At 44.9% G+C, this 14263-nt stretch overlaps 1 protein-coding gene across 1 annotated transcript in view; it reads left to right on the top strand.

The window, feature by feature from the left end:
• Positions 1 to 14263, top strand: part of lamc3 (laminin, gamma 3) — a gene marked incomplete at its 5' end in the record, with an annotated part of 97584 nt that overhangs the window by 71795 nt on the left and 11526 nt on the right. The window contains 5 exons of the mRNA XM_079235073.1: positions 10386 to 10574; positions 10768 to 11013; positions 12409 to 12562; positions 12661 to 12803; positions 12975 to 13153. Of these exons, the coding sequence (XP_079091199.1) occupies positions 10386 to 10574; positions 10768 to 11013; positions 12409 to 12562; positions 12661 to 12803; positions 12975 to 13153 (911 nt within the window). The remainder of the gene's footprint in view (positions 1 to 10385; positions 10575 to 10767; positions 11014 to 12408; positions 12563 to 12660; positions 12804 to 12974; positions 13154 to 14263) is intronic.

Here is a 14263-nt window from a genome sequence, read left to right as displayed (position 1 = left end):
CTCACAGCTTTAAATGCGGCTCTACGTCTCAGACAACTCTCCCGTCCACGGCCCCACCCTCCATCTTTTATCTTTCCTCAATCTCTCTCTCCTCCTCTCTATCTTCGCCTCCTACCCTCAGACTTAAAGTATCAGAGATCTGACCTAGTTAGGAGACGCCTGAAGCTTTGGCTGTGAGTGTGCTTTGTGACTGCGTGTGTGTGTGTGTGTGTTTTTATGAGTGTGTGTGTGTGCGTGTGTGTGCATCTGAGGTCCGGAAGCAAGTCTGGTATCACTGCCTGCCTGCTTCCCCCCTAATTAGACTTGTTAGCCGCCTCTTGGCTAATGATGTCTAATTTGCTTGCAGATTTCCTGTGTGTCTTATGTCTCCTCTCAATCTGGATCTCTCTCTCTCTCTCTCTCTCTCTTTCTCACACACACATTTGTTCTCTGCCTCTTCTTGTTCCCCAGACTCCCTAGTCAGCCTCTCTCTGGCTTCGCTCTTCCTCTCCGCTAGGATTGCACCTGCTTCCCCCAGTCACCTTGACTTTGTTTTTAGCGCCCTTGACTCCCTCCTGTGCAGACTCCTCTCAAGTCTCCTCTCCTTGTATATCCTTCAGTCTTCCTCAGACACATTGTCTTTGTATTCATACAGCATCCAACATTCTGTTCCTGCACACGCTGGTGCAATTAAAGCACAAGCGGTAAAACAGAAACATCAATTCCTTCTTTTTCTCCCGTTCTTTAAACATATTGAACGTGTCAGAAGATAAGAGAGTTTTTATCGTGGCCGAAACACGATTGTTCTCGTTTTCTAAGTTGTTTGAAATTATTACAGGTTGAGTTTAGCTACATTTAGGCAAGGCAAGGCAAGTTTATTTGTAGAGCACAATTTAACAACAAGGCGATTCAAAGTGCTTCACATAAAACCATTACAAGCATCAAAACATAATGCAGAGAAAACCGGATTTAAAACAGTTAAGAAAACATTAAAACAGTCAAAAAGCTAAATAAAAAATACAAATTCAATAAAAGTTGCAGTGCAGTTTAAGAAATAAAATGCAGTCGTGAGATGCAGCAATTGAATCTGGTTCAATTAAAGGCAGCAGCCAACAGAAAAGTCTTCAATCTGGATTTAAAGGAGCTGAGCGTCTCTCAGACCTGCAGCTTTCAGGGACCTTCTGACTCTTTGAACAGAAAGTAGACCAGTTTTTGGCATCTTTTAACAGACAAGTCCCCCCAGGCTGCAAAGGATTTTTTTTTTTTATACACCCACAAACACGCAATCGCTTTTAAAGGACGCTTTAGAAATATTTGGAGTGCTAAATATGGAACGCGATGCGTCCTCTGAGTCATGGTTGTGTTCTTTGGCATGACGCTCTCGGTTTGAATAGCGTTAGCTGACTACTATGGGAAAGGAAGCAAGTTAAAAATGAGCTTGTCTGTTTTTTTTCCAATGGATGACGATTACATGTCAATTTCTGACAGCCGGCTGGCTTGTCTTCAACAAAGAAAATACAAAAAAAGACGTGTTGCATAAATGTGTAGGTCCAGGTCAAGGGGAACTATCAAAGTGAGTTGATTACAGGCACCCGGCTCATCATTTGTCACCAGGAGGGTGGACCAACCTGCTGTTTCTCCTATCAGAATCTTAATTGCTGTATAATTACCTAACGACTTGTATCATCATGCAGGGTGTTGCCCACAGACAGAATTGGGACGGAGTTTACTCACTGGCTGCCGAGGGAGGCTGCAGCCAATGGTGCTTCATAATCATGATTTATTAACGCTCTCTGAGCCGTGTCGGCTCTATTTGCCGTAGTGAAACACAACAGATTGGAAATGTTAATATTTGTGGTGGAACGAGCAAATTGCGATTTCTGCTGAGCGCTTGCGCTGCGGGGCTGATGAAGGCGAACATATGTTCTTCAGACACAACGGAGAGCGCGTGGAGCGCATGTGCTCTCGCGGTGTTGGACGTACTTTCATGTCCGTGTTCCTCCGGCCTGGACGACGCTGCTCTGCAGTGTGTGGACACAATCGCATACACGCCATCCATGAGCCCATGATTTATAAGGTGGAGGGTTGAGGAAGGAGAGAGATGATTGTAATGCATAGATAAAATGGAGACACTCTACCCACTCTGTAGGGGAGCATCAATCACCTAAACAAATGAAACGCATGATGCTCTCCACACCCTCCAGCCTCTGCTGGGTATTGAGCAATACGGTGCTGGATTAGAGCTCCTGCTTCCTAAAAGACATGCGATAGTGAGTCCTCCAATGTGAGCCACTCTCTATACATCTTCAAAGAACAACGACATCTGTAGATGTTTTCTTTGCCGAACATGAGTCTCAAATGAAAAAGTAATTAGGGGGGTGAAGTCGATAATCAGGGAACCATTTAAATTGACTTCCTCCTCTCTTTATCAATGACACATTATATTGTGCATGGAAGGTTTGACACGGATCGATGTCGATCTAAATGATCTTTCTTTGGGTCTGTACGTAGGATCGTTTGCCCAATCCGTTGACTTCAAGTGAAACCACGTTTTCTCCACTGATTTTGGATTGAGCTAACACTGACTTTGGATTGAGCTAACACTGACTCTGGATTGAGCTAATACTGATTTTGGATTGAGCTAACGCTGACTTTGGATTGAGCTAACGCTGACTTTGGATTGAGCTAACGCTGACTTTGGATTGAGCTAACACTGACTTTGGATTGAGCTAACACTGACTCTGGATTGAGCTAACGCTGACTCTGGATTGAGCTAACACTGATTTTGGATTGAGCTAACGCTGATTTTGGATTGAGCTAGCACTGACTTTGGATCGAGCTAACACTGACTTTGGATCGAGCTAACACTGACTTTGGATTGAGCTAACACTGACTTTGGATCGAGCTAAGAAGGCTAGCTAGAGTTAGCCTGCGAGTATCTGGATGCAGCATGCTGGAAGCATCTGCTCTACCAACCCTCAATATAAATTGGGCTCCTTGTTCTTGTTTCATAACAGCATATGCTTGTTTCTCACTGTGACATTTGTGCAGGGCCAAATTTTTTGAATAATGCACACCACGGTTTTGCATAGCTAAATGTCACGCACATTGCGGTACGGCGGACACAGCAGCGCTTCCTTAGTCCTGGATCTGTGAAGGGGAACGGACCACCAGGGGCTCCTGCGGCGAAAAACATTGAAGTGGTCCAAAATAAAAGGCCATCACCTAGAATAACTGTCTCGTTGCATCAATTAGATGAAGAAATGACCGTTGCAATGCGAGGCTAAAATGGAAGATACTGTGAGTGTTTACCAACAAAGGACTGCTTGAGAATGAGACCGAGTAAGCCGGGGCGTGCGTTTCCCAAATGCCTGCTTAAATGCCATCTTCAGCTCTCTGAGGTCGTTAGTTAGAAAAATGTACGGGAGAAAGTTGCAGCAGACAAACTGATAGAGAGAGAAGCCGGCTCTAGCGCTGGCTTATTCTGCTCCTTAATCTCTCTGGTGGGCTGCATTTGTTGCAGGCTAAGCCCTGAGATGCCCAGCCTGTATCAGCGTGATGCGATATGAGGAGGGGAAAGAAGTGAGAGAGAGCAAGAAAGACAGATGTAGTCAGTTAGAATGAATCTCACCATGTAATTTCTCCTGCTGATCCCATTCAGCACGCTTCACTTATCTCCTCACAAGCAGCGCATTTATTTTTACACCAAAATAAACAGAAAGATAAACAATGTGCACAGTCTGTCTGCCTGCCTTGGTTTCCAGTCGCACTGTCTGAGACCGCGGATTCGAAAAGGTTTCAACCTTTGCCTTTGATGAAATGAGTTTAGACAGGGAACGCTTAGCACAACCAGACTGGTGCTTCGCCGAAATGAATGAAAATGAGGAAGTTTCCTAAAAACAGCAGATATGAAGAGAAAACCTCACAACTACACACTGCATTTAACAGCGAAAGACATAAAGCTCGTGGCCGGTGATAGGAAATAAAAAAAAGAAGAAATTGGAGAGATGTTGTGCAACGAAGGGGACCATTATTAAACGTTAGCATGTTCACCACTTTAGTTTAGCACGTTAGCATCGTTATAAACGATAGCATTGGACAAAATGCAACTTTTACCTCATTATGGACGTCACCAAAGTCACTAGAAGTCGTTACATGGGTACCCAAAATGATCCATTTCACGGTTTGGATGGATTTAACCCTTTGAGGGTCATCTCTCCACCGCGGGTAAGTGCTTCAGAGACAATCCAGTGTCTCTGAACGCGGCCATTCATCACGCAGGGGAGCTTTTGAATAAACTTTCTCAGAGACTCTTTCTCTGCAGCCAGTAAAAGTGACAATGTTGTCGGCCCGCGACCCTCAGAGAAAGATCTGGAGACAAAATAACAAAGATAACAACAGGATGTGAAGATATTGGTCCTTCTTAACACTCAAACATAACCTCTCTCTCTCTCTTTTCCCCTCCTGCTCTCCCTTACCAGACCAGTCCTAAACCTGGGAGCTGCAAACAGGAACTGACTACTGATTCGTCAGTAGGACTGAGTTACCCGGTAGAAGTCAGAAGTTATACAATAACTCACTAAAGTTAGTCATCAGAGGAGGTCTGTGAGACCAGAAATAGACGATATGTCTTTGAGTGCCACGTATCCATCTAGCCACAGTACTTAAAGTTAGTGATAATAACCTTTCGTTTCACATTTCGGTCAGTTACATGGAGGAAGATATACTTTTCCTATTGTATTATAGCTGTTTGTATTATGTATTAACTATTTATGACATCCAAATGTCATTTCCATATATATAAAGGGATGCTTGTGGAAGGTTGCTGATCGTGGTCAATAGTGGGGGAAAGTTTGTGACTTACGCACGTAAAATTAAATAAATTAAATAATGTCATAAAGCAAGAATACGTCAACATTAAAAGACAATGAAGTCTAAATACTGGCTGAGAGGTGCGTCATAGAATCCCGTCTCACTCTGGATTGACAAAACTAAATATATTCCTTTATTCGTTTTTCGCAGATACTCTCCGAGTTTATTTCCCCTTCTTACCCGCCTTAAGTATCGTATTTCAATCCCGTTGAAGCAAACTTTATTTGTTTTAGTTCGAAAGCCCGTGACCCTCGTGCGATATTAACTTTGAGTCGTGCCGTCGAACCAAAACGAGATTATTTGAAGTTTATTTTAACGAGTCTTCTTACTTATCTGACCCCCGGCTCGCCCAGAATCATCTGCCGAGGATCCGGTGTCTAAATCCTGCGTCCTAATAACCGCTTAGTCGACTTCAAAGACGTCTCCAGTCCCACCGCGTGGGCGTCTGAGGCCAGAGAGGACCGCCGCTTTACGACTCCTTCAGCCGGCAACCGTTGCTTCCTTACAGCGGGGATCACCACCCGTTGGAGAGCCTGATGATTTTACTATAAATAAACCACACATTTATCGTCAAGTCGTTGTCTGTCATATTCTTTCAAAGTGAGAACTAAAGATCAATGAACTCAGAACTTATTACTGAGATATTGAGACGGATTAATTGATTATCAACCTGTTGAAGTCCTTTTTATTTTATTTATTTTCCTCCAGAAGGAGGTGTTGCCCACACAATGTATGGTGCAAGATGTATTTTATAAGGTCATCATAACCGCTTCAATGGCAATCCATCCAATGGTTGTTCACCCAAAGATCACAAACGTCAACATCATGATGGCACTGGAGGAAAGGTCAGGGATCATCACAGTGATGAAGAGGCGTCATCTGAGTGTGTGAGCCCATCCAGTAGATGTTGAGATACTGAACTGTCAGGGGAATCATCATCCGGGGACCATGAACGTCTGAAGAATTCAAAGCTTCATCCAACTAGATGGATGTTGAGATAATCCAGAGCGGCTGCACCGATCCGATCTGCTAGCGTGGCTAAAAAGAGCGAGAACATAAATAAAAGAGTAAGCCGGAGAAAGTTTTAAAGTTGTCAAATCAGCTGAATAAAAGTGCAAGATATTCAAACGCTGACATGTGAGTAGAGTCAAATACACAGTAAACCGTTTATAACTTGGCGAGCCGGAGCGAGACGACATGAAATACAACCGCTGCTCTTAGAGTTTGCGTCCCTGACAGCCGCTATGCACAAAATAAGAATTGATGCATTTATTTTCCACGGTCACAGTACGAAGAAACATGTATCCCCCGTCGTCCTTATTGTGCACATTGTGTGTGGACAGCGTATACAACCGACTTCTCCTCTCTCTCTCGTCCTCCCTCTTTCGGTTTTGTCTCCTTCATTAAAAACAGGGAGCTCACATGCATTAGTAAATACATTTCCTTGGCCCGAAGCGTTTTGAATGTTCCACATGGGCTGAGCAGAAGATTGTGGATGCAGTGGAAAGCTTTTTGACTTCACATCCATGTTGTGTTTATGTAAAAAAAAAAAAAAAAAAAGAACCACTTTGTTGAACGTCTTTTCATCATCGCTTGGAAAAGCAAGAAGTATCCGGAGCGCCCGCTTAACTCACGCAGCCACATGTTGCTTTGAGCTCGGCGAGTTGTTGTTCTTGTATTTCCGAGCTCACACATCACCAAAGACCCCGCTCCTTCAGTCGGACCTCCCGAGATGGTGCCGAATGACATGCAGCGATCTTTAGAAACTCAATTTGGTCGGCAAATAAATTCAATTTCCGGGGCACGAACGTAATAACAGAAGAGAGGCCCGCTCTTATCTTCTCCTCGGCAAAAGCACACTTCCATAAAATCCATTTCTCTTTCCCACTTTTCTATCTCCATCTGGCGTTAAAGCTGTTACAAGCGACTGCAAACAATGATAACCCCCAATCTCTGGGAGAGCTACTCGTCGCACTTTGTTTGAGAGGAACTCTGAATGACGCACAACTATAAACACACTCAATGAGGGAAATGTGGATGCGAAGCTGCCCGTCTTTCATCCGTTCTGTAGTGCCTCTCCGTGCGTCTGCGGCCACAACACAGCCATGTATGCATCCCTAACCTATACAAGTGGCTTCCTTAAAGAAGTGCATTAGACCTGTGTGTGTGTGTATGTGTGTCTTTAGAGAGCACAATGAGGAGTGCAGGGACGAGGTGCAGGTAGAATGAGCGCTGGTAGAAAGGAGCTGTGTGGAGTGTAATGTGTGTATCAGGCTCTTTGAAGAAGAAAAACACCTCCAGACTGCTTGTCTCCCATACAGAAATATTGCTTTGCCATCTCACAACAGACAAGCAGAGTTCAGGCGCAGAGTGCGGCGCTGAAAGGAGGGGGAGGAGAGCGAGAGGGCGGGAGCGGCGTGGCGGGATTGTGTGGATTTGTCGAAGGATCCCAAGTGTGCGGCGCCGCAGAAATCCAAACCCTTTAAGCACCCTGGAGCCAATTGTGGCTCTAGACCTCGTTTTCGTTTTCCCCTGTGTTTGAGTCGTCGTAGGAACCCTAAATTAATTCCAATACTTGTGTTTATTGTATGTATTTGTTCAGCAAAGTCTTGGGATTTTTTTTTTATATCTGCCAAAAAAAAATCACTTTCAACCTGTTAACGTTCTGCCATCCCACGGGCGTCCTTTACTGGACATTCTAGTGTAATCAATTTCAACTTCAATTTGATGAGAAGAGACAGATGCTGTTTGACCTTGAATTAGCATGAAAATGCATTTATACTTCATTTTCTCTGTCAGCAATACTTGTAGTAAATATGAATAGTACCTCTATATGTTTGCAAGACTTTAAGCCTTTTTAATAGGTATATATCATGAATGTTTTCAGTCTCAAAATGGAAAAACGCCGAGACATTTCATTAGAAAAACATGTGTAAAATATAAATTTTCTGTGATATTGTTATCTGCTTTTTACTTAGACTAGAAAAGGCTTCAGGCTATGGTTACATTGCATTTATAGTCATCTACAGGTATCTATTTACAAAGAAATGTTCAGGCGGAAATAAAAACCTTATACTTTAGTGTGTTCAAAGTCATATAACTCAGTGTCAGCAGCACTTAAAGTGATTCTGAATATTGAGGGAAAAAAACTTCAGATTGTTACCTTTCAAAAGAGACCAAGACCGTGCATTTACTCCACATAGTTCAAGTACAGCTTCCAATTTACTTTGGGTATACCTCAAATTTTACAGGAACGCTAAGATATTTTGATCATAATTATGAACATCCAGCACGATATGAGCAAGATTTCCCAAAATGCATCCTTGAGCGGTTACCGAGTTTTTCAAACTATATTATGGAGCCCTAACAACAGCCCACATACTAATAACACACCTTTCTGGAAAGATTAGGACCTAAAGAACCAGAATCTGATCATCAATCATAGTAGAACACAGCATTTTGGTGTTCAAAGGAGTTTCTGTCAAAGAACTGTGTCGTTCGGTTAAAAAATGGAGTTTACTCAAGTGCTTAAACTTAGCGGTTACTTTAATGATGTTTCACACCAGATGTATCTTCTCACAAGGGTTGCGTTATTGTAGCAATTTAAATGAAGTTAAACAACGATGTGGTTCCGGAGATAATATGTGGTTGTTTTTTGTCTGATAATAGGAGCAGGGGGATTTGTAAAGGGTTGGCCGACACGAACGCTCGTTGATTGGTTGATAAAAACGATTCTGCTGGTGGGGGGGTTACGAAGTGATAACGATTAGCGAGGGTCACGGGAGGAAGCCAGACGGCGGCGGTTTTGTGATGCGTGCCGTTAGCTTTACAGAGGAGCCGCCGGAATGATAATAGCGCCGAGGAGGCCCTCGCATCACGCTCAGTCATCTTCACACTCGGTAAAGTCAGCACATTCCTGCCGCCGTTAAATATTCCCACGGCTCATTGGGGGTTGACGCCGCACGCCATCAGTGTCACTGTTAATGCCTCGTGAAACGCAAGAAAAATTCACTTCTTTCTGCTCGGCAACAATCGTCCCTAAATACTCTTGAAATGACAATGACATGCTTGGAAGTCACGCGTTATTCACCTCACCTCTCCCAGAAACTAATGATTTCTACCCAGAAGTTTACATTCATCTAATTGTTCCCGCCCCCTCATGGCATGTGTGATCAATTTAGCTTCGCAGCCGCTACTCCATCTCACATGTGCAAGGTCTGAGGTTCACAGGGCTTTATGCAGCGATGGGCATTTGTTGCAGTGACCCTTTAACTAGCAGCAGGATTTTCTTTACCATGCTCAGCGGTGCGAGCGGATTTAAAAATGCACAGCAAAGAGCTGCTCGCTGAATCACAACCGGAGGCGATGAGGGAGTGATGGGAAATTTTAATGAGGACTCTGTAAAAAAAAAACCGCACGCCCGCGGATTATTTGCTGTGCATCGAGATCTTATTGGTGTTCTCTAGAAAAATCAGCGCAATTATTGTTATCAGCTCGTGCCGAAGTCTTTTCAGAAACTTTGACATTTTATTTAAATGATTAAAAAAAAAGAAAAAAAGCATAAGTTCTCTGATATAGAGACACCCGGTGAATACTAAACGGGAAACACCGTGCAGCGCTGCTGGAATGCTGAATATCTTCTTGCAGCAAAAACAGCCGTTATTATTTGTTATATTTTAAATGTTTGTCTGCTTATTGTGGTCTTCTGAGCTTCATAGCAGTTGCTTTTCTTTCTTTTTTTGTGGTTTACTATGAATGGAAACATGTATTACTTTGTGGTCCTTACTTATTAAATTAGAATGCCACATTGTATCCTGTCACATTTTCCCTGCTTTCATTGCACAAGTTGCCGTTGCACTAATTCATCACCACACAGCAGCTTCTGCATGCGGGTCCGACCATCTTAGAGCCACTGATCTGCAGCCGGAGTTTTTGCTTTGGCTATTTCATAGTCGTTCAGACATGTCAGTTCCTCCACTGCTGTAGATATTTTCTGTTTATCGTGGTGTACTCGTTCAGCTCTGCCTGTACCTTGAAACCGACTGAAAACCTGCAGAGATTCGGTGCGTGTACCCGTGTGTCGGCACATGTTGCACGCGGTCGAATCCCTGAAAGGGGGTTTAAAGCTGTGAGGCCTTTGAAACAACAGTTTGTTTTTCCAAGACATCATAGAATTGGTAATCTCTCCCACTTGGCGGGGGAATTGCTTTACTTGAAGGTCTTTCGGACTGCATTTGGCTCTTATATTTCCCAAAGCAATTATAGTCGGGGGGAATTTAGTTGTCTTCCGCTCTCCACGGTGGGCTGTGGGGGGGGATGTTTTTTATTTATTTTTGTAACCGTTTTGTTGCGTTTGCATGTCCCGGCTGCAGTTATGGTCAGAGACACAGCGCACTCTGCTGGCGATGGAGAGAACAGCGCCCTCTGAGGCCCTCTGAGTCAGACCTTGAGTGTGGAAAACAATAACCCGTGGAAGCAGGTGTGTGTGTGTGTGTGTGTGTGTGTGTGTTCGTCACCTCCCTCTCTGTTTGCAGGTGCGTGCGAGTGCTCGGACTTCACCGTCGGGATGACCTGCGAGCGCTGCCTGGACGGTTACTACGGCAACGCTTTGATTGGCACGCCGGGCGATTGCCGGCCGTGCCCGTGCCCGGGCCGGAGCAGCTGTGCCGAAATTGCGGCGACGGGACAGGTGGTCTGTACCAACTGCCCCGCAGGACAGACAGGTGAGCTGGACCACCATCACCAACGGAAAAAAATATATATATCTATCACTCTGGCACCACACAGCAAACAAATGGGCTTTATGTGAAGAACAAAGCAGTGGGAGCCTGCGGTGACATGGGGATGACCCCCAACGGTGTTCAAGCTCTGTCATCCCTTTAATCCCGCCCACTTCTTTCACCTGTGTGTGTGCAGGGATGCGCTGTCAGACGTGTGAAGACGGCTACTTTGGGGACCCCCTGGGACAATCCGGTGACGCCCGGCGGTGCGTGAGATGCGACTGCAACGGCAACGTGGACGCCAACGCGTTGGGAGCGTGCGACCACGCGACCGGCCGGTGTCTGAAGTGTCTGCGGCACACGGAGGGCGACCGGTGCCAGCGATGCCGAAGGGGTTTCTACGGCGACGCTCTGAACCAGACGGCCGGACAGAAGTGCAAGCGTAAGTAACGGAGAACGGGGACTTCAATGGTCACAAGCACTGAGACGGATGGAGGAGGAGATGTTGAAGTCTTGCTCTCAGCTCACCTGGATGTCTGACCTTCACCGTGCAGAACGATGCACCTGCAGAGTTTTTACGTTCGCCTGCTGAGGAAAGTTTATCCGAGCTCTTCAACAGATACTTTCCGTGGTCAAAGAAGATCCAGCAACAGAGAAAGGTCTTGATGGAAGTAGGGAGGCAAATCAGGGTCAATAGTTTTGTTCATTTATATAGATTATTATTATTATTATTGATTATAGATTCAACTTTCACTCTTATTTTTTACAGTTTTGAATCTTATTTTTCGGGTTCAAATCTTTTTTTCAAATGAACAAAACTATTGACCATAATTTGACTCCATAGTACAATAACACAAACTAAATCCTAACAATAAAAACTATATCAAAACTTCCGTATATATATATATATATATATATATATATATATATAAAACACATAAAGAGTCTCAAGCTTCTACTCTGGATGAGCAAGTACAGCGAAGTGTTTTAAATATGAAACTCGTAAATGGATGTTTTCATATCGTCTTGCTGTTGTTAAACATCCACTTTCATCAAGACTTTTTCTCAGTTTTTTTGGATGAGTAGTTCACTGTGGAGGCCGGCAAGAAAGGTTTCTTCAAGAATTCAAGGTGAAGAGTAATTGAAATACAAATGATCCTTTTGAAAGTGAAGTGTTCCTTTCAAATCTGAGTTATTAAAGACGTTTTCATGAAGCATAAGGCCACAAGGCCTTTTTTTTTGCGTATTTGGAGCTGAAGATTTCACAAGAATGTAATTTAATAATGTTCAACATGGTGAACTTTGATGGAAAACAGAAAATCATCATGTTGTTATGCCAAAGTTGAGCTTTTCTTTTTCTTTTTTTATGCAAGACATGCATGCCATGCCATCGGGATGCCTTTTAGGAGTCAGATTGTTCAGTTCACCGCGTGACGGGTCGGGTCAAGTACAAGAATAAGAAGATAAATTCCACTAAAGACTGCGAGGCCTAGCTTTTGTAAAGGAATGCAGAAGATGATGCTTTCGCGTGGAGCCGGAGTTCAGCTTCGGTGCCGGAGACTCTCCGATCTCTCCTTGACATTAATCTGTGCGGAGGTTTGATCCCGAGGCGTACCGGTAGAACTGAGGTATGAAGTAAACCAGAGGATGAACGCATCACAGCTGCTACTCTGTTCGCCCTGTTTGCAGCTTTTGCGCTGTCATTTTCTTCCATTTTGCCCTCAAGCACTCTGGAATCAAATCAATAAAACAGTGATCCATACCAAGGTGATGCATTACAAACATATTTGCAGGTAACAATGTCACGTGTTCATTGTTTATATGTGTTTTCCTCTAGCGTGCGGCTGCAACCCCGGAGGAACCTCTGAGCATGTGCATGAATGCCACCCTCAGACAGGAGCTTGCCGGTGCCTCGGTCATGTGACCGGCCGGGATTGCAGTTATTGTGAAGTCGGCTTCTTCAACCTGCAAGCAGGTGTAGGATGTGAGAGGTATGAGATCACCTCTAAACAACCAGCATGGTTTTTCTTTGTATATACATAATAAGTGAGCTCATAAACTGAGTCTATCTTCTCCCTGCCTTCCTTAGGTGCAAGTGTAATCCAATTGGCTCGTCGTCCATCGCGTGTCATCCAATCACAGGGCGGTGTGTGTGTCGTGCCGGAGTGGAGGGGAGACTGTGTGATTCCTGCCGAGTGGGCTTCTTTGGATTCTCGTCACGAGGTTGCAGAGGTACAGGACTTCACTTCAGGCATCACAACTGCACTATGAGCCCTCCTCTAATCCTTTAATACATCTTCTAATACAGATCACACAGAAAGACAGTTTATAACTCGGCTCCCCCGTCTTTCCTTGTGGTCCCATCCTGCTGTCCTCTGTCCTCTGTCCTCTGTCCTCTCCCAGCCTGTAACTGTGACCCAATGGGCTCCATTTCAATGCAGTGTCACAGTAACGGTACCTGCCACTGCCGCCAGGGCTTCTTGGGTTACAAGTGTGACAAATGTGAGATGAACTACTTCCACAGCAGGGACACTCACCAGTGTGAGGAATGCCCGGTTTGCTACGGTCTTGTCAAGAAACAGGTGAGTTTCTTGTTTGATTGTGATTGTTTTTATGTGTGTGTGCGGCGGGCGAGATGCGAACACAACATTGAAATATCAATAAACCATTTACAGGTGCAAGATACAACATCAGGAGCATTTTGATTGCCTCTAAATGGCTCTCACGACGGCACCGCCTGAGTCGGCGGCTCGTAGCCAAGAGCGCTAACAGCGCTATCTGTACAAAACAACAGTGGACCTGAGAGGGAACCAAAAGTTTGGGCGGGTGCTACATTTGCACGTCGACGTTATCAGCTGTCACCGCTATTTGAGAGCAGTACAGCGCAGCGCCAGTAGGGGGCGCTCTCGTACAAGCGCTAAACGCATGCGCGGACGAACCGAAGCTAGGAAGAAGAGCACGGATAACAACACACATATTGCACTATACTGACATAAAGAGTATATACCGTAAAAGTCGGGTTACGCGCCGCTACTACCTTCGGTCAGTGTCCCCGTTTGCTCCCCGCTGTAGCCATGCTAGTTCCCCCGCTAACGTCCGCTAGCTCCCCAACAACCACCGAAGGAAGCGGGACCAGCCCCGGCTCGAGACCCGACTCGGGCAGAGGGGACGTAGCAGCAGGAGCGGGGAGCTAGCAGCAGCGCTACCTAGCAGCGGGGAGCTAGCAGCAGGAGCGGGGAGCTAGCAGCAGCGCTAGCTAGCAGCAGGACACTGACCGGAGGTAGGAGCGGCTTGTAACCCAACTTTTACGGTATATAGATATAATAATATGCTGCACTTTAATCCAGTCTATTTATACATATCAAATAGATGTTCGCTGCTTCATTAATGCTTTGAATGTCGTACATTGCTCCTTATCAAACACTTATTAGTGTGTGTTTGCTGCCCAAAATGTATATCCATGTTTTCCTCACCGCCTTGGCTCTCACTAATGTATCATAAGCTGCACACCTTGCCTTTGTGGACCCTGGTGAAAGCCATGTGGCTCCTTTGTGTTTGTAGATTGCGAGTAACAGAAAGAGACATTTGCTCTAATGATCTCCTGGGCAGCTTCTTTCCGTCCCTTTAGATTTGTTGCGGCCCACGTCTGTGTGCTAAGGTGCCGCGTCCCTAGATTTGCCTCCTGGAGCACA

Source organism: Taurulus bubalis (assembly GCF_910589615.1).
Source record: "Taurulus bubalis genome assembly, chromosome: 19".
NCBI lineage: Eukaryota > Metazoa > Chordata > Actinopteri > Perciformes > Cottidae > Taurulus > Taurulus bubalis.
The sequence above is the reverse complement of the archived record's forward strand: the minus strand, read 5'-3'. Positions and strand labels throughout refer to the sequence as shown.